A 27,363-nucleotide genomic window follows, 5' to 3' on the forward strand; every position below is an offset into this window, starting at 1 on the left:
CGTGCTGGTGACAATGAGCTGCTGACAGTGAAGTCCTTTAAGAAACTCAGATCAGGACTGAGCAGCAGGAGAGACTCACTGGGGAAAGGACTGGTGACCAAATGCCGTACTACCCAGCTGCTACCAACAGATGGGCAGCAGTCCTCGCACACCAAGCAGCTTTTACAGTGCCACAGTGAGAACTGCGGGTGGGAAAGGGGACACAGGTAGCAAAAACGTGGAAGCAAAGTGGCAGGGGAGGTTAATATGAACTTTTGCGTAAACAGCACTGACCTCATACGAGAGGTTTATTTCATTCCTTCACAATTTGCTGGTAACTAACAAATACAGAAAAAGCCAACACTTGATACAAAAGACAGGTATTTGGCAGCTACTGCTGCAGCATCAATCACTTGACATGCAGACCAAAATATCAGCAGAGAAGGAAACAGTGTAGACAACCTTGAAAATATATTCTTCCGTTAATAATGGCTTTATAGAGCTGAAAGAGCTGCAAGAATTCTGTAATACAAAAAGGTTCACCAAAATCCATATATATTTTTTACAAGCAACTTAAAACTGACCTGGGAAGTTTGGTGTCAGTGACTACATTGAATGTCCTCCACCTCAGGATAAGAAGCTACAGAATTTTTGAAGAAAACCAATAAATGTATTAGTAAAGCACTGGAACTGTGATCCCGAGGGACACTATGCAACAAATCAAGGTGGATTCATTGTTGTTAGCACTATTATCAACAAACTTGTGCACAGGGAACAAAACAAAGCCTCTGTCAGAGGACAGCAGACAGATCTAGACCTGACCATCTTTAGAAAACATTGCATAGTCTTCTTTCAAAAAGCCTTGCCAACATCAGTGACACTCACAATTCAAGTACTACATTTATTACCACCGTGTGACAACCCTGCCTCCTTGCCCTATGAAAACAAAGTGAAAGATAACAAGTAAAGTTTTGGAACTGTCAAGAGTATTTGAATTACTTTAAGGTCCACGTAAGATTTTCTTATTAACTTCATGTGCAAGATGCTCAGGTGTTACAGGGATGAGCTAAAATAAAAAAAAACTCAACAAACGGTTGCAGATAAACATTATTTCAGTGACCTACAAAATAACAATACTACCACCATACTGACTCAAATAATTCTAATAATTTTCAATGTAGAAAATAGATGTAAAAACACAAGGATTTTCTGACTCACCCAATGACACATCGCATCTTAAAGGGACATGAATAACTGTTACTTCAACAATCAAACATTCAGTCTTAATTTGGTGCTATTGTTGGGCGTGAAATGGCACACAAGCACGAACATGGTAATTGCTATGTGGCACTAATCACTTGTATCACATATTGATGTTCTCTAGAACAGAAGTTCAAGAAACTGCAGTACAGAGCCTGTGTTTTCCATCCAATTTCCTCAAGCCCATGTAAATCCGTAAATAGAACTGTGGAGGAAGTATTCATTCGCATCTAATGCCTGCTGTTCATGGGTATGAGTGAGTCAGATATTCTATTAAGTCTTCAGTGTAGGTGGGATTTTCAATGTCCGGGTTGCATATTGAAATACTGCAGAGATCAGTCGTCTCTGGCATAATCATTTTGAAAAAGGCATTGGCATGGCACTGATGTATCATTTAGGCGCAGCAGAATCTAGTCATAACTCAGAATAGTTAAAGCATTTTTCATTTATGAAGGTAGAAGCTCTTATAATTAGGTTTTTCTCTTCTCTAAATGTAATTTCTCCTAAGGAGTGATTAAAATAGGTATCAGAAGAAAGGAAAAAAATCCATCATAAATTCTTATCAAGTTCTTGTTTGCAAACAGAATTTTCAGATCAAAGACTGTAATAATTCCAATCTCTTCACAACATAATTGAATGAGTATTGACTTATTTTAGAAGGAAAAAATTCCTCCATTTCTCTTAAGACTTGTCCAATATCTTATTTCTGAGTAACTTTTCAATTTTAAATAGAGAAAAACATACTAGATATATTAATAGGTAAATAAATGTTAAATGTATATAAATAAAATATAAATACTAAAATCCTTATTTAATGATCATAATTACAACATAAATTATTTGCATGATTTTCAGTACTGGCCTGTTCTGATTCCTTAAAAAAGGAATTTCACCTCTTTGGACATAAAACTACGAATGATAAAAACTTCTGCAAACTACATTCACATGCATGCTTACCTAAATAATCTATTCAGCTCTTAACTTACTGAATGTCTCTTAAAAATTCCTAAGTGTTCACTGATCATATAAATTATTAAAATATAATATACAGGTGTAAAAATTGTCCTATATATTTTACTGTCATTAAAGCTTTCTCTCAGTTGCCTTAAGGTATCATTCTCCCCTGTCCGCCTAAACTTATTATTTTCTCTTCAAGAAAGGCAAACAAATAAACAGAGAGAGAGAGTCTGACATATACATTATTCAGTCAGCTTCCTATGTTATTTTTTCCCTTAAGTGGTTCACTGAAATGTGCATCATAGTGCGTAGCAAGGTTATAGCATCCACGTTTCTTAAGAACTACAGTTTCTTTCCTGAACTTTCCAATGAGACCTTTCTTCACCTGAAATAGTTTGCATTTCTAAATTTTATCTTTTTAGTTCGATTGATTGCCTATACACTTTCTAAAATACAGGCAAATGAGCAGTCTTGAGAAATTTGACAGTATAACATTCAGACGTAACAATGGCACAATACACCAATGACTCAGCCTCCGAAGAGGCCTCATCTTAAGTAGCTTGAAGGGTACCATTATAACATCCCTGTATTTATTAATAAACTGAATACATTGATTAAAAATACTGTGACCTACATGTTAAACCAAGAATCTACATATGCAAGTACTGTTCCCTGAAATTTTCAGGACTACAACATTAGCAGTTGATAAAAAAAGGAACATGCAGAAATGTCCATGGAAATATACTTGCTGGATGTTCTGCTAGTTATTATTTCTTTACAATGCAATCACGTCATGCATATTACTTATGGTGTACATTCATATTCACTTAATGTGTCTGCACACGTAAATGGGCAAGGGATGTGTATTTCAGAATGGTGAAAGGAATACCGTATTTGCCAATTCTAGCAAATATGAGTGCTATTGAGTGAGCTAAAGATGGCCTGCACGTACAACTCACACATTGTCAGCTGTCTATCCTTAATTAAATGCAGCCAACTCTCATAGCTTGGAAACGAAGGCTTGAACTGCTCCAGCATCAGGCCAATCATCTAAATCTGTAGTCTCTCTTCCCTCTTCTTGTATCCTAAGTGTAAAATAACGTTATTTATAGCCCAGTACTCACTGAGTCATTTCTTAGAATAACTACTAAAAAAGGAAGCTCTGGGAATTAAAAGCGGCAGGAAAGGACACTTCACTCATCTCCCCTCTTTGTACAACTTAACCCTCCAATTTGTTTAACAGCCATAAAAAGCAGAATTTCCACTGAAGAGAGAAGCTTGCCATGGACTCCCTTAGGATAACAACTTGTGGCACTGTCACCCAATGTTGCACTTAGCATCAGTACACTCCCCTTGTCTTCTGACAGGGTTGTCACCACAGCCACAACATACTTTTACATCCATTAAAAAGCATCCAAATAGTTCCCCTGTCCTAACATCTTGTCTTATTCACCTGATTCCAGGTGGATACTTGAGTTACTCCAAGGAATTATCCAATACTTACAGAAAAAAAAAAACCAACATTGAGCTACAATTTTTGTGAAGTAAACATCTTAAATGCTCAGTTTCATAACAGATTTTATATATACCTACGTATCCATACAAGAACAATAAAATCTGTCCACCTTGATCTTCCTGCTGGTATTTGTGACATGCCTGAGGGTTTTTTTCCACATTTTCTGTGAGGATTCAGACTTTCTTATCCTTACAATAAAGGTTCTCTTAGAGTCTGTTCATGTCCAGTAACTGAAAAGAATGTACAGAAAAATATGGAAGAATGAAATTATTCAGTTCAGCTTCTTTCCTGTAATGACAAGAAAAAGACATGTTAATGAATGTCTTCCACGATTTTTGGTAACTGCTTTCAGACAATATAAAAGACAGTTACTTCTAGCAAGTCACTGATTTGAAACACAAGGAGTTAAAGCTGTACACAGGGCTAATATGTAGGAGTTGCTTTTATACAGATGAAATTTTTGTGGGTGAAAATGTATGTAACCCCTTCAAGAAACTGGAACACCATGACTTACACAAGAAAGAGGGCTGATAGATTGCACCTATTGGAATCAGAAAATAATAAAATATTAGAAACATGGCTCAAGTCTCACACATTTGTGAGACAGATCAAAAGGTGCCATTCAGAGGTGGCTTTTGTATCTTTTTTTTTTAAAAAAAACCTAAGAATAGGATTCTATCAAATTTATTTTCTTTCCCAAAACAAAGACAACTTCAAACAAATCAAGTTATACTGAAGTCCCACTCTTAATTTGATTTAAAGTCAAAAGACTTTAGGGCATGTGTAAGATGTCAAAGCTTCCAGAGACTTAAACAACAACCCTGTGCAGCACCATAGGGATTTACTAGCTGAGGCTTGGATGCAATATAACCAAGGCCACACCATCTTGTTTCTGAGCCAGCTAGTTGAGAGATGGCACCCCCTACCTCTCATGTAGCACTATGCAAATGTACTCAAACTGCATCTCCTATCACCTACAGTGTCTTCTCACAGCTTTCCCCAGCTCTTTCATTTCCAGATTTAAAGTGTCTCGATGGGATCAGCTCAAAACTTGCTACCCCTGCTGACTCAGGCATGTCCTTACACTTTGACATACTGAAGATTCAGACGTACAAAAGCATTCAGGTTGCTAAATCATGGGCTAAGCAGAATTTCAGTACCTACCTACAAGAAAGTAATCCACACAGAAAAATTTATCTCCTACTTGGGTAGAAGAGACAGCCTGGAGCACCTGAATTTTCCAGTATCCCCCCTGGGTACAAAGACCCTAGGCTCAGCCTACAGAGCAGTCTGTGGGACATGCACAGTGGCAGCGCCTCAGGTGCCTCTGTGTTTAGTTTTACCCTGTAGCCCATGAGTTTTTTTTTCATTAATTGAATGGGAGTATAGATTCAGCTCAAAAAGCAGAGTGAAAATTTATCCTGCTTTTGCCACTACCCTGGGGATTTAAAGCAGCGTCAGAGAAGCAAGATAAGGGAAACTATTCATGTTTCAGAAGACATTGGATAGAGGTTCTTCTGATTTGGTGGAACAGCTTGCCTTTAGCCAAAGGTAATATAGCCATATCAGCATGGCCATGTTCCTAGTTAATAAGCTCTACTCTGGCCATATAAGCCCAGATGTAGCATCACATGAATGCAGTTACACTGTTTTGAGACCCAAATCAGTGACTGCACTGACATCATATGGCCAGTTAGGTCCTACATCAGCCTTTTTCCACTAGGCCCCATCGTAAAATGGATAGATAACGTCAAGTAACTAACACTGGGGAGCTGATGCTGAATCCTCTTGTGAATGTGGCCTTATACAACTCCTGAAAGTGGTCTAGTTCTCTTCAGTCTTTGGAATTTACCTTTCATCAGCTTCCCAGCACAGATGTGAGCCTTATCAGTCAAATAAGTGATTAAAAAATATATGACTGGTACCATATTAGCTTAGCAGACTCACTTAAATGTTCTCAAAATTTCTACTTTTCTTGCAATTTAGTGAATTCATCTAAGAAATTTATTTATATTCGTCTGTTTGACAATGAGTTCAAGGCAAAACAAGGAAGGGGGGGAAAAAAAAAAGGTGTCTCCTGAGAAAAGGAGAAGATTCTTAGAAGTTACACTCTCAAAACATATGCCACTTTTAAGAAGTAATTACTGTGAGGAGTTTGTGTGATAGTCTAGTTATTCTTTATTTAATTTGCTTTCCAGAGACTCTATAGTCTATAAAAGGATGGGAAATAATGAATACTATAATGGAATTTATTCTGCCAGCAGAATTAAGCCTGTGTCAACACTTCCATTATAAAATCTTGTTTTCAAGAGTTCGTAACTTGTCTCTATAAATACTGCAGGCCCCACTTTATTTCTGAATAAGTCAAAATATTATTGTCTCACACCATAACTTGTAGTGATATTACTGATTTTAAATGAGTAGTCTCGACTAACAAAAATGAAAGGGAGAATAACCTTACTGATTTATCACTAACCTCTTTATTTTTGCAACAGTGCATTTGAATTTTAAAACATATAACATTGGTTTGGTTTTTTTTTTTGTTGTTATTTGTTTTGTTTCCTTTTATAATTTAACAGACCACAACTCAGATTCTTTCTGTGGAAAAAGAGTAGGTTGTTTTTTTGTTGGTGGTTTTTGGTTTTTTTCCCCCCAAAACCATGTCTGTTACAAAACTATGTTTTAGTCCAAATTTGACAATAGAGACTCTACAATTACTGTGGAGGATGAAGGAGAAAACAGTTCTCACACATCTGCAGAAACAGTAAATGGCCTAAATGGTATGAGAGGGGATGTACCATCATTTCTGTGTTCTATCTTAGGTGCTTTCTATTCACTGCGACAACAGGAAATCTGATGTTGCACTTTAACAAAGCAACGTTCAAAGCTTTTGAGTTAATACTTGCTACATTTATGGATTTACTTCAGAAATCTTAGCTTTGAAAGGAGAGAAGAAACCAGGTGCTGTAAGAGCTATAAAGTCCATGGTAATTAGACTGGGGGTAGGAAGCAGCTTTCCTGTTGTCGCTGACTGTACATGTAAACTATACAGCACTGAAGGCGTTTGAGATATTACTTTCCGTGTAATTTGCACTCTTTACCACTCATTCTTTTGTTAATATTTATATGCTTTTTGTTATCATGAAACTACCAACATGATAGGAATGACAGCACAGCAAATTACTAAAAATATTGAATATGCAATATACTTTAGACACAGGAAGAAGACAGAGCTAATGTCATGTAAAAGGTAACAGCTGAAACAGACACACATGCAACCAGGTATGTTTTTACATTAAATGAACAAATTTTAGCCTATGAATGCACATCTATGTATGAAGAAGTATCAATTTTCATTTTGAAACCTCAACACCAGACCTCACAGATTTTCAATAAGCTATTGCCAATCTGGAGTTACATTACTAATTTACTAATTTCATGTTATATTTAAACTCAGTGTAGTTTTAGGTCTTTTTTGAATTACAGCAATTTAGATAATCATCAGCCTCAAATTTTATATTCTTATTGATAAATTTTTACATTTGTAGCTGCCAAAAGGAGTATAAATTGGGATTTATTGCAATATGAGGAATGAGGAAGAAGAAAAAGATAGTAAGAAAAGCATTTGGATACTATAAGATATTTTAGGTTAGAAAGAAGCATTTGTCATATCTGTAAAGAGTAAGAAATATAAAATTCTAGTTACTTCAGAAAAAATATTTAAAACCAGAAAGAAATACCATTTGCAAATTCAGCCAAAAATTAAAATGTCTGCTAGTGAAATATTGAACATAGATTTCTAATATACAAAAGAGGTAAAGTGAAGGAAAGACATCTGACCTGGCTTCTTTCAGGATTATGAGCAATGACCAGATGAGAAAAACAACCCATTTCAGTCCCATTAACTCTCATACGTCCAAATAATACAGAGAGATTAAAAAGATTTCCTTATTACCCTTCCAGCTACAGGTGGTAAGAAACAACTGCAAGGAAGACACAACCACTGAAAGAACAATTATTCCTGAAGCCTGGCTTTTCAGGTAACTCATACTGTAAAACTCAGTCTTTGCTGGGGTACATTGTCTCTGAAGCAGTGGAGACACAGACAAAAACACAAATTGTGAAATCCATTGTAATCTTTAAATGGCACAACACTAGTCCTGAAGATTTGGGAAGGAAGTTGCACTAATGAAGATGTGTTAAATAAACTCAATAAAAACAACAAAGTACTGCATTTCTGTTATAATGCATGCCTGGACTATTGTGAGAAAGCAGAAGCTTTGACATTATGAATGCTGCATGCATCATCCCAGCACTTTGTGGAAATAATTACCTGGGTGAACCACAGTCCTCTCCTTATGTGGCAACGTAATTACATGCCAAAAACTTCTGCAATTCCATTTGTTTTTCATTCTGTATACTCCTGGGTTCATCTACATGGTATTATTCCAAACCATCTTATAACAAATATAGTTGTGCTTAAAATTGCATTTTGCGTTCCATATTCAGAATTCAAAGTGCCTTATAAAAAGAAGATACTATCACCTACATGCAACAGGGTAAATTAAGAAAAGGACAGTGACTTGCTTAGGATTTCTTCAGGCTTCAGCGGCATTGCCAGGATTATAATGCTGATTTCTAGTCAGAGAGGTTACTAACTTGAAGGAAGGGGAGGAGGAGACGATGTTATTATGTTAAACCTGGAAGCATAGCCTTTGCTTATAATAGTACAGAATCTGCAGTTCAGAGTTGTAATCTTAGTTTCTCTGTTTTCTTCTAATGCATGTTCTGGTCTGAAAAAAAAAAAAAAGGAGAAGATTTCCCTTGTAAACTGAAAGGGAAATTCATTACTATATAATCTATTTATCTGTCATTTCATTAAAGATGTTTCTGGAATATCAGAAGATACAAAATATGCACACATTTTAGTTTTTATTATACCTCTATCATCAAAGAAAATTTGATTTTAAAATCACTTGGAGTTCATTGTAATCTACCTGCAACCTTGGCAGAGAGTACATTAAGCGAAGATCATTATTAATTTGGATAATTCTTCCTTTTTCATTATAGTAAGAAGATATTACCATTAAAAGGAGCTCTTTGTAAGAAATACTTGTACTGGTAGTTGTCCATCTTTTGTGCACATACTTTTGTGAAGGAGCCACACAGGTGTAGTACAATGTAAACAGTGTGATCTGCTGTACACAATCTGTATGTTTAGGTATTTATATGCATTCCTGCTTCAAAAGTGCACTCCTGCTCTAAACACTGTGCAGACACATCCATAGAAGACCATGTGGGAAACTGAGCAGTTGACAAGACTGTTTGATGGTGGTGTCATGCACCAGAGGTGAAGAGGTGCATGGGTCAGGCAGTACCACAAAACACTTCTGAGCCCTTCCCGCAGTAAAGAGGATCTCTTTGTGTTTGCTATTGAGTGAAAGAATCCATATTCATATGGCTGATACAGCTAAACTGACCACCAGCATACTTGAAAACGGTCTTAAGTTCTCTTTTAGTGTCTCCTAAAAGGATAAAGGTACTAGGCAAAAAAAAAAAACCAACAAAAAAAAAACCAAAAAACCAAACACAAAACAAACAAAAAAAAATTAAGAATTTTTCCAGCTTTAGGGAAAAAGCTGAATACTCCGCAATAAATTACAAAAAATAATTTTAAAGGGCTCTTGCAGAATCTCCATCAGATTGTTTTCCTGTTCTTCCCACATGAAGCAATTTATTTCACCCATGGAAAGCTCAGGAAAGTGTACTTCACAGTTTGTACCTCTGGTAAACCACTTTTCTGGTGCCCCAGTAAAAAAAAAAATTAAAAAAAAAATTTAAACCAGTAGAAAATTAATATAATGCCTCCGATTACCGAAAATACTACACCCACAGTAAAGATTAAATCAAGCACAATAGGATGAGGGAACACTAAGAAACTTAATATAGCAAACAGAAGACTAAACTTTTAAAGTGAAGAGATTCTTGATCGCACAGTGGGAGAAGATTGCTATGAGATGTACCCAAGACAGTTTTTGAAAACATTAATTTCCCACTTGCTAGAGTTGACTCTCAAAGTACTCATATCACATAAATTGCAATTGCAGCAGCTCACTCCAGCTGCAGAGGTTTAGGATTTTATGAACTAAATAGTAAGAGACTAGAGCTGAAGACTTGCTACAAGAATTAGGAAATAGCCAACATATTAAAACATTTTTTTTTGTTTAAAGCTAAATATTAGTTAGCTGCTGAAGTCACAGTAAACCTATATCACAGGCCTAAGTTTTTATGCATATTGTATCTTTTAGCAAATGCTCAGTCTCTTGAAGTATTCCTCAGCCACGAGCAACCACAACCAGCTCTTGTCATTACACTCCTGAATGGCTTTTCAGAAAACAGGAGACAGCCTCTCCAAATCCCTGCTTCACCTTGCAATGTTTTCTTCTACACTTTGCAGATAATAGGCAAAACACAACATGAAACAGGAACAGTTGGAGTATTTGGTTCACTGATTTTAAACACAATGCATGTCTCCTTTTAATCTGTTAAATACACGTTCCACAGTCAGCTTGAATCTGCTACAAAGGCTGTTCATTTTTCCCTTGCTGCAGTTCAGGTACTCAGTATACAGCTTTTCAAGCCAAGGAAACAATACCTTGGCCAGACCTCCAAGAATTACAGCTTACCCTCTCCAAAGTAAATCTGCTCACACAGAACAGAACATTTCTGCGCAGAGACTGTGAAAGCTTTATGCCTGCAGACATCATGAATGCTCCCTTCCTCCTCTTCCAGAACAGTATGAGTGTGTTCTGGTTTTGTTTAGTGAGGGGGGGCCTAAGATGGTAGCTTCTGTAGGAAACTGCTAGAAGTTGCTCCCCTTTGTTCCGTGACTCAGCTGGGCCTAGGGCGGACCCACTGCTGGCCAAGGCCAAGCCCATTGGTAGCAGAATGTCCCATGATGGTGCCTCTGCAATAACGTTATTTAAGAAGGGGAAAACAGAAAAAAAAAAAAGAGAAGAGAAGATGTGAAGAAGCTGAGCAGGGGCAGACAGGGGGAGGCGCGAGCCTTGTGGGCCTTGCAGGCCTCACACTCTGGCCTCCCACCGGGCGGCCGACTGGGCCCAGCTCGGCCTGGCCTGGCTGCAAGAAGTGGAGAGGAGATGAGATGTGAATAAGATGTAAAAAGGATCCTGAGAGGCGTCTGCCAGCCTGTTGTGAGGAATGGCTGCAGACGCCAAGGTCAGTGAAGAAGGAGGGGGAGGAGTAATGCGGCTCCTGGCCAAGATTCCCCTGCAGCCCGTGGTGATGACCGTGGTGGAGCAGGTTGTCCCCCTGCAGCCCATGGAGGTCCATGGAGGAGCAGAGATCCACCTGCAGCCCGTGGAGGACCCCACGCCGGAGCAGGTGGAGGCCTGAAGGAGGCTGTGGCCCATGGAGGGCCTGCTGGGGCAGCCGTTCTGGAGGGACTGCACCCCATGGAAGAGATGACCCACGCCGTAGCAGTTTCACGAAGGACTGTGGCCCGTGGGAGGGACCCCACGATGGAGCAGGGGCGGAATGTGAGGACTTCTTCCCCTGACAATGAAGCAGCGGCGTGAAACAACGCATGATGAACTGACTGCAACCCCCATTCCCTCTTTCCCCCTGTGCCGCTCTGGGCGGGGAGGGGAAGGTGGTAGAGATAATGTTAAGCCTGGGAAGAGGGAGGGGTGGGGGGAGGTTATCTTGTTCCCTGTCTCATTCTCCTGCTAGTTTTTGAAATAAATGAATAGTTTTCCCCCAGTCAAGTCTGTTTTGCCTGTAACGGTAACTTTAAGGATTTCTCCCTGTCCTTATCTCAAACCTCAAGCTGCTTTTCTTATATCATCTTCTCCTATTCTCTTGGAGGGTGGGCGGAGTGAGAGAGAGACTGCGTAGTCTGGTCCTGATCGGGGCTGAACTGTGACAGTAGAAAGTGGATCAAACAATGCTGACTTGATCAAATGCCAAGTGCAGCAACGACAAATCAAACAATAAATTTTGTCTATAATCCCACTATATGATCCTGGAGTTAGAAGCTTGCATAACATGACAAAATTAAGTCTTTTCAATTACGCAGGTGGTAGTAACTCCCACTACTGCATTTTTTTAAGATGGAAGTAACCATCCATTTCTTCATGGATGGAGCAGCACTTCGAAGCTGTACCATTCGCCTCCACACTGTTTCTCCATAGTCCAAACTAATTGACTGATGTCTCTGAGCTACAAACTTTGCCATTCAACTCCAAAAGCAGTTGTCTTCCTGACAGGTCTCTGAACATTTCCCCCTGACAAGAAGCACCAAAGCTGCTCTTCATGTCACTGTCTCAAGTTCAATCCTTCCATATCCAAGCTTGCAACTGCCAACAGTGGGCAGTGGTTGACTCTCTGCATTGCCCACTCTTTCTGCAGTGCTCTCTTTACACCACCTTTGAAAACAATCAGGTTTTGGCAACCAAGCAAATTACTAACGGACAAATTAATATCCATCAACTGAAATATAATGGACCCTGGATGCTCTTGTAGCTAGCACTGATGCAAAATGAAATGCACTAGCTCGAACCACCATTACAGCTGAGGCATACCACTGGTAACTGCAGCTCAGACCGGTGAGGTACTCTTTCTGATGATAGGATGGCAAAGACAGTAACACATACAATGAAAACAAGAAAAGGCTAGCAAATTATTCTGACAAAACCTTCTACTTCTTTTATGACTTCACAAAGTAATGACAACTAGAGAGAACTATGGGAGTTGGGTTTCCTTCTACAGCCTGAGAGGAGACATCTCTTACCATGTATCCAAAAAAACATCCCACAAGACAGTGCATTTGGTACCCAGGTGTGAAGGCATGGCAGATGTCTCAGTACAGCATATCCTCTGCCAAAATGCTCTCTGTCCCTGAGGGCATACCCTTGCAAAGCCAATCAGGAGTGCTCCTGCCTCAGTGGCCTTTGTGAAGACTTTTACACAGGTGCATGTGAGCCCTCTTCAGCCTGCCAGAGTCAAGGTGCCCATTAGCAGGCAGGTCTCTGCCATGCTTGTTTTTCAGCATCTTGTGCTGCCAGGCAGACTCAGAGCAGTGTAAAACTCAACTCATCTGAGTGCAATTGAGAGGCACAGCCTAGCCCCGCACAGCTCCTCCAACAATGAATGCCATCAATTCCCAAACATGGCTATATTCCTTCGTAAACACCACTCTTAGCCTTGTGCTTAGTTTCTTCAGTCCTCCCACACCCAGGTCCCTTTTCACATATACGTTCCTGCCCTTGTTTCCCTTGGCTCAAGACAGTAATAAAGTCAGACCCTAAAGCCCACTGGCTGCCATGAGGTGCTAGGTGCTTACCTTCAATTTGTGTTCATAAAGAGAGTTCCTCTGGCTCTTTCTTTTTTCTTCTGTAAACATCCTGGGCTTTTTTATTTGCACAGACTCACTGCTCATCTCTGCTCACTAATTCTATTGCTTAACTACACTGACACTCGTCTGAAACATTAAAAAAGACCGAGTGTTTCTACTTTCTGGGGCCTATTAGCACAGCTTGAAGGCAGGGAGAAAATGCATAGGCTCAGACGGTCTAGATTCACTGCTTGTACTGCAGAAGGACATGTACAAAAAGAATATATGAAAGTGAATAAAGCTAAATATTAGATTATAGGATCTTTATTTTAATCTTCTTACACTTTCCTGTGAGAGGGAAGGAAATCTAAGTTTTAAGAGACAAAATAATCCTAGCTGAGGAATGAGAGTCCCCTTTCTGCCAATTGGGAATGGTTTCTCTAGCCATTTTCCTGAAACTTAAAAATAAATCTGTGCTTGACCTCTTCTCTTGCATTTAAATAAGAGTGCTTTCATGACCTCACTGCTTAAAACTGTCCCACAGGTCATAGAAAAGAAATTTTTCACTGCAGCCATCACTCAGATCAATCTTCAAGGAGACAATGAGGGCAGCCAAAATTCTGAAATCATTAAGACTCCTTAAAATAGTTTAAAACTAAGCTACCATATTTAAGGCAACAACTTTACCCCACCATACAAAGTAGTTTGACATGATCGAGTGTTGTTAGTGTAGCAGTGATATGTTAATGCAGGTATTTTATAGAGTAAATTATTTATATAGAGGATCTTGTTCAGTGCTTTTGCACTGGAAAGAATGCTGCCCTTGCTGATCTAAATGCCACCCTGCAGCATGGGTAAGGGGAACTGCAGTATTCCTTAAATAAATAGTCTATTTGTTGTTTCACATTCCCATGGGGCAAAAAGAATTTATAAGTATCAGGATAGTTTAACTAGCTCTTCATTCCTTTTCTTCCAGGAAGAGAGTAGGATGATGTCGTTTGCTCTAACATATTCTCTCAAACAGAATAACAAAGACAAGTCAGTCTTTGAAGAAGTGGATCCTTTCCACAGTTGAATCTCAGGATCCTGGTCCCCAACCCTGTGTCCTGTGGGTTATATACATACTGGCCTACCTGTGAACTCATGGTTATCATCCTGTGTGGCACTGTTCTGGACAACATGCCATAAAATTGCTCTGATGTCATTTCCTAAATGACTAGCAACTCCTAAGCTCTATTTGCACTTGTGAGGTACCTTTTGTCAGGGCAAAGTACTGTTAACAAGTTTGAGAGGAAAATGGCTACGTTCTTATGCGCTATGTAAAGCAAAATTGAAATGCAGAAAGACTATTAGGTAAGCTATTTGGTAGGAGTTCAAAGGCTATCACTTATACAAGAAACTTGATCTTACTTGAAAAATAAAGGTGTGATTTCACACAGGATATTGGCCTAGATATAGGCCTTTTCCTATCATATAACATATGATTATTTCTCATCCTTATCTTCAGTTTTTAACTTGAAAGTAATGATTAACAAAGCAGATATGAACCCTTAGAAGCCTATTCTGGGAGAGACTGAAGTAAAAGAATTTGTCCTCTATCAGATCGTAAATATTATGAGGCAATTTGACACCTAGGCATGTCCTTTATAGCATAAGGAAATACTTGACTCTGTGCTTATTAATTCTTAGTTCCATGGTGATTTGAATATCTTAGTGTTAAGATGTAGATTTAATGTTGGTAGAAATTGTATGTGTGCTAATCACAGAATGGTTGAGTTTGGAAGGGACCTCTGGAAATCATCTGGTCCAATCCCTGTGCTCAAGCTGGCACACCTACAGGCAGTTGCCCAGGGCCATATCCAGACAGCTTTTGAATATCTACAAGGAGGGAGAATCCACAATCTCTCTTGGTCAATCTCTGCCAGTGCTCAGTGACCCTCACAGCAAGAAAATGCTTCTTTATGTGCAGAGGGAACATCCTGCTTTTCAGTTTGCACCATTGCCTCTGGTTCTGTCACTGGGCACCGCTGGAGAGAGCCTGGCTCCATCCTCTTTGCACCTTCCCTTCAGGTATTTGTATATATTGATGAGATCCCCCCAAGCCTTCTCTTCTTCAGGCTGAACAGTCCCATCCCTCTCAGCCTTTCCTCATACAAGGCATTTTCCAATCCCTTAATCAATTTAGTGGCCTTTTGCTGCACTCGCTCCAGTATGTCCATGACTTTTTTGTACTGGGGAGTCCAGAACTGGACACAATGCTCCAGGTGTGGCCTCACCAGTGCTGAGTCTCACCTCCCTCAGCCTGCTGGCAACACTCCTCCTAATGCAGCCCAGGACACCATTAGCCTTCTTTGCCACAAGCACACATTGCTGGCTCATGTTCAACTTGATGTCCACCAGGATCTCCAGCTTCTTTTCTTCAAAGCTGCTTTCCAGCTGGGTAGCCGCCAGCATGTATGGGTGCCTGGAGTTACTTCTTCCCAGATGCAGGACTTTGCACTTTGCTTGCTGAACTTCAGGAAGTTTCTGTGAGCCTATTTTTCCAGCTTGTCAAGGTTCCTCTGAATGGTAGTACAACCCACTGGTGTATCCATCTTTCCTCCTCATTTTATGTAATCTGCAAACTTGCTGAGGGTGCGCTCACTCTGCCCCAACATCCAGATCATTAATGAAGATGTTGAACAGGCCTGGACTCACTATTGACCCTAGGGGCACACCACTAGTTACTGGTCTCCAACTAGAGTTTGTTCCACTGACCACCACCCTCTGGGCCTGTCTGTTCACCTAGTTTTGAGTCCACCTCACTGCCTGCTCAGCCAGCCCATGCTTCATCAGCTTCTCTAATGTAGCTGTCTAGTTTAGTTTCACAAACTATATGGAATAAATCCTTATTTTTATAACTAGAAAAAGAGCTATATTACTTTGGCAACACTACTAAACTACTGGAAAAGTGAAATTGCCAGGGTGACTGAGAGGAATTTCTCACAGTCACAGATTTCCATTGTGGTTTAGGCTATAATTTTGTCTCTTTGATTTGAGATGTTAACAACTCGTATCTATTTAGAGATGGTTATGCTTTAAAGTTTGCCTTTAATACTTCTTGAATTATTGTTACCAATAGTAAAAACAGAATCAGCTTAAAAAAAAAAAAAGCTGAAATTTTAATTTATCTGAAACTGATGAAAGAAAAGGAGAGCACGCCAAATGTATGAGAAAAGATTGTCCAACCTGACCAATGCCTGAATGAATAATGAAATGTATAGAAGGAAAGCATATATAGCACATAAAAAACACTTTGTAAAAGAATAATTAGTAACTTATTTTTTAACCCTCCCAGCAAGTAAAATAGTCTGTATGACACTACTGCTTTTATTGAATACTTCATAGTGCATGCAAGAAGTGTGCTGCATTTCCATCAGTTCTTCATTTTCCCCCTGCCTTTTTGGTAGTGAAACAGCTAATCTGCCCCTTTTGAATACATTAAGCTCAGGTGTGGCAAAGGAAATCAAACTTACAACCCTTATGATAACCATCTCTCTGTGAGGCAGGGCCTGTGCTGAATTTCAGCTCTCTCTGATCACATCATGCAGAAGACACATTCATTTCTTTAAATGGGCTGTGTTTTACAGCCACTGATAAGGAAGTTACGGTCTGTAATTAAAACTCTGGCTAAAGGAGTCCCAAAATACGGATTTGTGGAATTTGGAAAGGATAGTGTACTTGTATGCTTTCATTGACCATCACTATGAATAGAGACAAGAATGATTAGATGAGCATCTGATCTAAAGCAACACAGACATTTCACTTCTTTTCTTATTCACAAACAGACTCCTAATACTTCATAATGGACAACCAGTTTTCTAAGTGGAAGCCAGCCTGTGGCCAAGGGCCATATACAGATCATATCTTTCAGCAACGGGTACAGACTGCTCCTCAAAGAGCCAGATGACATAAAACAGTCAAGAAAGGATAGCCTTTCATCCATCCCCCACAACCAAGAGGTGGTTGTTTCTGCCTATATTAAAAATCTGTGCTTAAGCTCTGAGAGTTAACTACACACCGTAACATGGAATGAGGCTGTTGTTATGGTTTACAGAATGAATCAGAGCTCTAGTTGCCTAAGCCTCTGGATGAAAAAGCTTTCTTACAGCTCAGCTATAAGTTGTATTTCCACACTTATCTTCAACATGAGACATGCAAAGTAACTAAGTGGGTCACAGGTAAACAGACTTATTTTTGAGGCTTTGCACATGAGGCATATGCTTTCTGGAGAACAGTGGTGGAATTTTGTTCATTTGAATTCCATACACCCTTCAGCACTATAAAGCCTGCTATGACTTCATGATAACATTAAGCCCCCCAAAAAGCTAGTTTCTGCCTGGCACCTCCTCTCTGTAAGTAGACCAAAAGTCTGCCTAGCCACACAAGCATAAAGATGCTATATGGTAGACATGTCACCTATTTTTCCTCACTGAAAAGTATATTAGTCACAATAAAAGAAATGTCACCCTGAAGGCAGAAGGAATTAGGGGAGGTCCAGCCTTTTGGCACCTGAGGAGATGTGTTTATTTTACTGTTTTTGAGGGAAATTACTCCATTTATGACAAAATAATACATAACAAGCAATAAGTGATGGTGAAAAGCAATTCCTCTTCTGAAGTTGTGAAAAGTCTTGAAAAGAGTGAAATCAAAGCTTGCACTTTATTTTCTTCTCATCAGTCTCTAAATGAAGCCATTTAAACAAAGTGGTGCAGTTAATTTTACTGTCTTTTGATTCACAAAGTTGCTAATTGTATTGATCACTGTGTGATGCTGTTCCTCAAAAAAGAACCCTAAACGTCATGGCTTTCACTGACCTTCTCTCTTAAATGAGTTTCATGTAGATGCTTGTCTGAGATCCCAAGGCACATCCCACAGATATGACTTAAGCAGTACAAAGTGAGACAGATAAACAGGTTTTCTTACCAACCTTGTTAACTTATTGGGATTCCGCACAGTGAAACAAAAGCATATTTACTAAGAGAGATATAGTTTATCACTCACTATGAACAGGAGACACACCAGAACCAAGCTGGCTTGGATCTGTCTCCAGTGCTGCAGAACCTGAGGAAGGCTGCATGGGCTTGTGTTGAACTGTCGCACTTCTGTATTCTCTAGGCAACACAAGTGCTTGCCAAATCGGCTACGTGGAAAAACATTCCAGGCTGCAGAACTTCTTGAGACTCTTCTTTGAGAAAGAGACATTTTGTTCAGAAAACAGACCTATAAATGGGGTATTCCCATTGGTTAACCTCATGTATCTACCAGAGCTGCCTCAACTGGGAGGGCCAGACTTTGACTCTATACTTGATGAAGACAGACGAGATCAATGCAGACTGCCACAGAGCATGATTCAGAGCATGAATCTGGCTTACATGCTCTGAATCACACTTTCAAAAAAGCCATCATCTTTCTCCCATGACTAAGTTGTAAACTTATTTTTCTTTTAACAAATACAGGCTGGGCGGGGAATGGATTGAGAGCAGCCCTGAGGAGAAGGACTTGGGAGTGCTGGTGGATGAGAAGCTTAACATGAGCAGGCAATGCGCCCTTGCGGCCCAGAAGGCCAACCGCATCCTGGGCTGCATCAAGAGGAGAGTGGCCAGCAGGTCGAGGGAGGTGATTCTCCCCCTCTACTCTGCCCTGGTGAGACCCCACCTGGAGTACTGTGTCCAGTTCTGGAGCCCCCAGCACAAGAAGGACGTGGACCAGTTGGAGAAGGTCCAGAGGAGGGCCACGAAGATGATAAAAGGGCTGGAGCACCTCTCCTATGAACACAGGCTGAGAGAGTTGGGGCTGTTCAGCCTGGAGAAGAGGAGGCTCCGGGGAGACCTGATAGTGGTCTTCCAGTACCTCAAGGGGGCCTACAAGAAAGACGGGGAAAGGCTGTTTAGTAGGGCCTGTTGCGATAGGATGAGAGGTAATGGTTTTAAAATAGAGGGGGGTAGATTTAGATTAGAAATTAGGAAAAAATTTTTTACGATGCGAGTTATAGAACACTGGAACAGGTTGCCCAGAAAGGTGGTGGAGGCCCCATCTCTGGAAGCGTTCAAGGCCAGGCTGGATGAGGCTCTGAGCAACCTGATCTAGTCAGGGATGTCCCTGCTCCTTGCAGGGGGGTTGGACTAGATGACCTTTGCAGGTCCCTTCCAACCCTAACCATTCTATGATTCTATGATTCTATGAATCTAGGGAAGTTCCAGTGAAGCAGCGGGCAAAATGTCTTCTCTGAAAAGCTTTGTCCAATTTATGCTGAAAAAAGCAGCCATATTTTTGCTCTATGATTTTGGCAGGCAAACAAACAAAAATAGTGTCCCTGAGTTTAAAAGGTGCATGAAAGGAGTTTGAAAGGCAATTTGTCTGATGAAGCATCATACGCAAAAACTGATATGAAGACCAAACTTACTCAGAGTAATTTAAATAACATATTGTCACAAGCAGCATTAGAAAAGCCAGTCTGCTTAGCTTCCAAGCTTAGTTTGAATGAGAATCTGCAATCATGTTTATTTTAGCATCTCTGCATGACATTTTACGACAGAGCTTTGAACATCAGCACTAATATTGTATCTTCAGAAGTCAAACAGAAAGTAAGTGTTTCCAACTTTTACTTCCAGAGTCTGGTGCAATCAAAGTGAGACTATTTAAGCAGCTAGTATCTGAATTGCAAGTTTATGAGAGTTTCAACGCAGTCCTGCATTAGAAAGGAAATCAGCTAAAAGCTTACAGTAGTTGCTGCAGTAGCTACTGCAGTGCTTCTGTCTTTCTTTCCCCTCTACACACTCTGTTGTATGATTCCCCATTCTTTTCGGTTTTTTTCCTCTTCTGACAAGGAGCTGTGAGCCTGTGCAACTGGGCAGACAAAGAGCAAGAAAATTTAAAAGAATTTAAGAGCCAACAGATCTGCAGTTAACGCCCTTGGTGACTAAAGTTTTGGTGCCGCTCCACATCACTCCCATGCTGGCCATAGCTGACAGGAGGGTTTCAGGAATGTGAATATCTACAGAATCCATAAAAACAAGGCTCACCATCAGTCGGCAGCTCCCCACCTATTCCTCTGGGGGGAATAATTACTTTTAGCCAAAGCCATTTATTGAGAATACGATAAAACCTACAAAATGTACCCTACGCTATTTGAATCTTATCTGTTTACAGGAGCTACTTTATTCCACTCAGCTGTTTCCACCACACAGGCCCATTGGAAACAGCCATTTCCCTTTTTATTCCCAACCACTGAGGCTTACATTAATGCAGTTCAGCAACTCATGGCTTAAAACAGACAGCAAATATTTAAGAAAATATCCACAAACATCTAAGGTGAAAGCTTGCAACCTCTATTCCACATGGACAATTACAGGCTTTCTACACACGTTTGTCAATCTTTTTCTATGCGTATGGCATCCTTGACATTCAGCTGTGATGACTTGTAACTGTGGAAGAAAAGGCACTGTTGTTTGCTTGCTAGCACTTCATGATTAATATCTTCAGTTAGTTTTCACCACACTTTTTGCTTAGAAACAACAGAACATGCATAGCAATAATGAAACGCAGCCCTCGGAGGAGCGTTTCCTGAATGCTGTGTGTAACTGTGGGTATAAGCAGCCTCAGCTCACCTGAAGGCTGCAAGAAGTTAACACTCTTCAGAAACACCTGACTGAAAGATTTCATATTTGGGCAAGAAAATGTTCAGAGGGAGAAATTAAAACCTCTCAGTGGGGGAATTTTAAGCAAATTAGGAGATGTAGAGTTAGGCAACTGTTTCTGTAATTATAGTGTAAAATAATTCCTTTATGCTAAAACTGTATCTAGTGTAATTAGTACATTTCTTGCATGCAATTCTGAAGTTTTAAATTGAGTACATTTTTCAAAGTTTAAGACCAAATATCGGCCATGATCAAGGCATCCCAGTTAAACCCAAAGCCGTGCAATGTCCCTGTTTCATCCCTTTCATGGGCTGGCACTGTCCCCACACTTCCTGCTGAGAACAGCCTTGCACCTGGGGCTGACCAAATCTCCCAAGGGAGGAAGGTGTCAGGGAGCTACAGGCCTCACCTCAGGGAAGCTGTCAGAAAATTAGGAGACCTGGTCATCAGCACCATTTCTCTCTTGCTATTTTGCTGTCTTTCCCACCGGCCTGGCTCAGCCCACTTGCACCCCCTCACCTGTCTGAACCTTGTCCCTCACACTTTACCCACCTCACCCTTTCCCACCAACAGGAAGTCACTAATGTGATTTATTGCTGTGACATCAGCTCCCGTACGCAGTCAGAGGACATCTTCAAAACATTTTAAGACTCTTCTGGATGCAAAGACCACAGCAAGGGAAGAGTTGGAGTGCTAAATACCCTGAACATCTGAGGGGAAGTGAAAAAACAACGTCTAGATAGTGACAGAAGAGAGAGCTTTAGCACAGAGCCAAGGAGGAGGGAAAGGGCTTAACAATACTCGGCAAGAGGATGGCAAACAGGAGGGATGCTGATTTTGGATCAGATGAGAGAGACAGCACTGTGAAGGGGGATGTAAATAGCAAAGGGATAAGGAGTTCAAATGCAGGTCTACAGCAAGCAGTTGGGAAGGAAACTGGTGCAAGAAATCGGCAAGAAAGAAAGTGAGCCAAAGCCAGAGGCGGTCAATAGAAGAAATACTTGTGACTTTTGGAAAACATTACCCTCCATGCCCTTATGGTTCCAGAAACTCTCCATTTCTCTGCTGCCAGCAAATTCCTACCAGAAAATGCATGTAATGCCTTCTTCCACTAGCAAATCTACAGAGAGAGGATGAGACCTCCTACATTTCCTACAGTAGAAATTTCTGTAATGGAATTACATTTTTCAATTCTTCTGCTGAATTATGATGCCAGAAGCTATGATTTCTGCTTTTATCTCAACTTGCTTTTCAAAAGCTCTTTAAATAAAAAAAAAAAAAAAAGGACACTATTCATGAAAAAAAAAAAAAAAAAAATCCCCAGCATGCCTGCAAACATGCTTTATTCTGGTCAAAGGGTCAAAACTCAAGTAAACCAGGTTTATGTGTGACCATAATCCTACATTCTGATACTGGGTTAATTTTCAGACTGGATAATTATATGCCATATTTACACCAGATACTTTTCTTGTTCTGTAGGAGGTTGAGGGTGGGGCAAAACAGACCAGCTAAGACAAAAGCAGAAGCCACGTGAGGATTTGCCAGAACTGATATCAGAAACTCATACCAACTTGGAAAAAACTCCACATTTTCATCAGAACTCATTTTCATGATGGAAACAATAACAGAAGATGTTATTTCAATTTGATGACTTCACATCGACACAATTTTGAACATATTTAATGTTTATACAAATACCATCACATTCCTGCTTTCTCCTTTTTCTTCTTATGGATTAACAGTAAAGCAGAATTAATAAAGCAAGTGGAAGTCTTGGTAAGAGAATACCTTTGTTTTCATAACTGACTTTCAAAATGTTAAGTAGGAAATCACCCCCATTAACTTTTCCTGTTATTGTATATTGAAGAGATACAAATATGTAACCACACAGAAACATTTATTCTCCCAAAATTAGCATTATTACTTTATTTGGTGATTCATTACAATCTGCAAATCCAATAGTCAAAAAAATAAACTAGACATAATGTTAACGCATTTTACAAGCAAAATACTTTACTGTTTCCTTTTCAATTTGCATAGGGTGGGATAAGTGTATTGGTTAAAGAATATAATGTACAGAAGAACAAAACCATAGTTCATCAAACTGCACTGAAGAGTGTTACAATCCTGTGAGTGAACAGTACTTAAACATCTATAACTGTCAATGGAAAACCATACACTTCAACATTAGCAAGGCTGCCTTCCCATGACCACGATGCATCACGAAGGCTGCAAGCCACTGGGCTTCTTTTCTTATGTTGTAGATCATCCTACTTTAAAGAAATTAAAGAGTTAAACAAGACAGAATGCATCTATCTATGCTCATTTCTTTTCTACTGGAACAAAGGCCAGAACGGAGAGAGGGAATTTTTAAAGTCAGCTTCTGGAACCACTTATGGCAACGTCTGTCTCTCATATTTTCACTCTCATGGAGCTGGCAAGCTTAGAGCTTCATCCACACATATCTCTGTTTATTATTACTGTGCATCCAGGTAAAAAAGTGTATCTTTTCACTGTGTAGCAACAAACTGCAAAGAGATCATGCTTCTTTTCCATTGTAACCACACGTCTGTTCCTCCAACTGTATAAATCTGGCTTTAAAGTCTCACAAAACTAAAAAATAGTTGATCTAGGTTGTAATAAAAAAAAGAATATTAAATACCTTTGGTAAAAATAGACATATTTAACAAGTTTAGAAAAGCAAATAGTTATATTGTCAAAAGGAGAGTATAAAAATGTACACGATAAAAAATAACAAACAAACAAACAAACAAGAAATGTTCAGCCATAGTAGTAAGAATAAAGGCGCTGTTCTTTTCAATGTTTGCTTCTTTAGCTCACATTATTGTCCAGTCTTCTTTCTAAAAGGCAGGAGCTTTACTAGAGAGTATGGAAAAATCCAGTCCTTCCTACCAGCATTAGACAAATTAATTTGGAACAAACCAGTCTGTTTTAACCCAAGTTTATACAAAAGAGAATGCTTCGATTTAGAGTACATAGGAGTAGTTGAACACAGAAAAAAAGATTTCAGGTGTTTTCAACCAGAGGCCACATGTACTGGAGCTGTAGAAATGAGACAGCCAGCAGGATCAAGTCTCCATGATGTGAGCCTGCTAACTCTATTTTTACTCCTAAATTATGAATCCATGTATTGTCAAGAAAATTGTGGGGGACAAAAACAATACATGTATTTTAAATCCCTCATTGATGCCTTTCTCCCATCCTTTCACTGGGCCTCCAAACAGAGCTGTCACACAACATATAATCCCAGTTTGGCTTCTCCTCTTTTTAGAGCTTACTGTAAATCTTCAAGATGGAAGATCCCCAAAGCAAACAACTGAGATTACAGAAGGAGATAATGCACAAGCCCCATAATAGAATCAGCCATTGATTGAATGTGCTTTTAAAGAAAATAGCACAATTAAATCATGTTTATCCTTCAGTATTCCCTTTGCACACACAGTCACACTCCTCATGATGTTCCAAGGGTACATCTGTCAATGATTTATGCAATCCCCGGACACCAATCCTTGGCTTCAACTGAAGAACCTGAAGAAGAAGAAACCAAGCATCAAGAAAATAGCAAGTGCTTCATTATACACCTAGACTATAAGCTAGATTGCACTGGCAACACACTGGATGACAGGAAGCCTATTACAGGAAATAGGCTTTCCTCAGCTGAATTTCTTCATTTATTCCACCCACTAATTATTATTTTTGCTTTTACCTCAAGCCTTTTACAAAATTGATTAAAACATGTTGAACTGATACTTGCTGTATCAAAGAAGAGAGTCTTGCAGTTTCATATTTCTACTTACTTATTTTTAGGGGCTAGTAGTGTAGTTAACCCAATGGAATTATTAGATAATTCTATAATAAATAATTTTAGCTACAGATTTATAACTATGGAAATGGACAGATATCTGTCCTTTGTAAAGTTCACATCTACCACTAGAGAAAGCTGAAAAAGGAGGTGTGGCCGTGATGCGTCTGAACTGCACCAGAAAACAAATACCTCAGGAATGACATAACAGTTCCATAGAAAAGTATTTTAACAAGGAAGATGTTACTTTTTTAATGTAACACTTCACTAAAACGGTAAAAAAAATATTTACTGTAAGTGCAATACAGAACATTTAAGAATATTAATATTGGTGCGTTTCTACAGTAAAAATAAATTCCTTAATTGGCTGTCCGTATTTTCAAATGTGCAAATGTAAAAAAAGTGCATACCTCATGGTATTTTTTGGTGACTTTTGTTGGTACACATTGGCACTCATTGCAACTCTGATGACAACAGGCACAGTTTCCACCACAGCGCTTAACCAGAAGACACAATGGCCAGAAGATGGTGTCAGTTCGCTTCAGCTCCTCCCTCAGGGACACTGAGAAGTTGCGAGGAGTACAGCTGTATAGCCGCACCTCCTCCTTCAGGAGGTTGAGATCGACCACTGCAAAAAGACAAATAAACCGTTAGTCTTTTGATTCATAATCCAACTTCACTGGTGGTAAATCAACCTCAGCAGTGCAGAACCTCTGAGGAAAGTTCATTTTTTGTGCAGGTGATACAGGTTCAGCACACAAATATAATACTGCAGTTATATGAAAACCATGAAACCTAAATTGAATCATCGTTGTATAAGAACATTAATCAACTATTTTGTAACTCTGGCAGAGTTGGTTCAAATTAAACAAAGCAAGCTTTGGCTACTATGTTCCAAAAAATATTTTATCAAATCGACTCTAACGGAGTTCTCTTTCTTCACGTTCATACTCTGAGCTCTAGTGTTGCTATTCTATATTAATTTTGGATTGGAGAAACAAACACAACATGCCTTTTTAATTCAGTCACATAAAGCATTCAAACTTCTTCCCTGATAAAATTTCAGTTATTGATTCCTTGCAAGGGTGATGTAGGTATAAGAAAGAATCAAATCATTTATGTTTAAGAGAAATTAACTTCTATGGACTAAGAACTTCAACAAGTTGTGTCATCATCAGTGAATACTGTACAGACAACAAATAAATGAACAAATATGCATAGCTATATAACTATTAGTAGACTCCATTTCTCCCCTCCTCCTTCCTAGCAGCATATATATGAATTTCATTTTCTTCTCGAGGTTTCATTTTCACTTGATGTGTCTTAAAGAAAATACAGCTCCTCCTTGTAAGCACCTAACTTGAAGTACAAATTAAAGATATTAACACTTGGCACCAGTTTCCCTATAAACTGGTTCCACTGTATCACACTAAATTTTCACTATGACAATGGTTGAACAGCAAGCTCATGAAAAGATCTGAAACAGGGCAAGTTCCTTTATGTTCATCTTAGCTGAGTAGCCAAGAAATAACAGGCCTTGAAATAGGCCGTTAAGACTGAAAAAAGGGGACTGGTTTAGTGAAAAATTTAATACACTTTTTGCTTTGGTGAAAAGCAATGTATTTTAACTTATTTCAGAAAAGTCAGATTATAATGATCATGATCTGGGATATTTTATCTGAACTGTTTCTCTCCAAACCTACCAGCTTATAAAGGGATAGAAGTAATGTCTAACTCACAGGAATACTCTGGTATAAAAAAGACCACCACCTCTGAAATAGAGGTCTCAAACAAAGCAGGAAAGAGCTTTAAACTGTTTTCGAGCTAAATCAAGAAGAAACTAGGGAAAATAATATCCACACACATTGATATTACTTGACAAATACTTTATAGGTATTGCTAGCAGTTTGTAAATAAAAAGCTATAAAACAAAGCTAAAGTATGTTCCTGATCTGAATTACCCTCTAGAGAAATACCTTGTTTTCCCTCTACTGACTATGTAAAGAGCTTGTAGAAGTCACTACAGAGAACTTCAGCCTATCAAAGCAAGATAGTATCTCTTAACTCTATTTAAACATGTAAGAAATAAAGAGAATTTAGAAGCTGTATTTCTCTAAAGGAAATGCTCACTAGTACTGTCCCAGAAGCAGATCTTTGGGCAGCAATTTCGTTGCATGTTTCTTCAAACATTTCTTTTGCAGACCATACCCATATACAAGCATCCAAAAATAAGGGTTTATTGTTGTGAAAGGTCAGTTAAACACACTGAAGCCTTTTCTCTTCTTGCACATACAATGAATGCCAAGCTGGGGCACTTCATTCCATCTCTATCAGTTAACATAGGCTCCTAAATAAACAATCTGATTTTTAAAAGCGAGGAGTGTGTAATAACTCCAATAAAGTTACTGATAGGATGCCAGCCTGCCTCCCACACTGCAAGAGCATTCCTTGGAGAAAGCTGGGAAGGGAGCAGAGGAAAAGAGACAAAACTTCCTGAGGAGAGATTCACTGTGAGAAAGTAGAAATTATTTAAGCTCTTCTGATCAGCTAATAGCTCTAGGCTGAGTCATTTAGAGGGTGGACATGTCTGCCTCCATTAATCAAGGACTGTGGATAGGAATGGAGTACTTTTTCCTGTTAATTTTTCAAACATAAAGTAAGTGAACTGTCTGAATGAGGATAAAATGTCTAAAACACATTGAGAGAAATGCTAGTTCTGCTAATACTTTCTACTAGTAGATTTCTACAGAAACTGACATTGCTTGGTACAGCGAATTTCAAGAAGCTAAGGTTA

The 27,363-nt window shown here is 39.3% G+C and overlaps 2 protein-coding genes across 2 annotated transcripts in view; one reads left to right on the forward strand and one right to left on the reverse strand.

The window, feature by feature from the left end:
- The window catches only part of TDO2 (tryptophan 2,3-dioxygenase), a 400,041-nt gene that overhangs the window by 357,504 nt on the left and 15,174 nt on the right, over window positions 1-27,363 (forward strand). The window lies entirely within an intron of this gene.
- The window catches only part of PDGFC (platelet derived growth factor C), a 132,579-nt gene continuing 127,864 nt past the window's right edge, over window positions 22,649-27,363 (reverse strand). The window contains exons 5-6 of the mRNA XM_086746932.1: window positions 24,980-25,197; window positions 22,649-24,295 (exon numbers count right to left, since the gene is read on the reverse strand). Coding sequence (XP_086603058.1) covers window positions 24,179-24,295; window positions 24,980-25,197 — 335 coding nt within the window. The 3' untranslated portion in view covers window positions 22,649-24,178. The remainder of the gene's footprint in view (window positions 24,296-24,979; window positions 25,198-27,363) is intronic.

This window comes from Chlamydotis macqueenii, chromosome 4, assembly GCF_036417535.1.
Source record: "Chlamydotis macqueenii isolate bChlMac1 chromosome 4, bChlMac1.mat, whole genome shotgun sequence".
Taxonomy (NCBI): Eukaryota; Metazoa; Chordata; class Aves; order Otidiformes; family Otididae; genus Chlamydotis; species Chlamydotis macqueenii.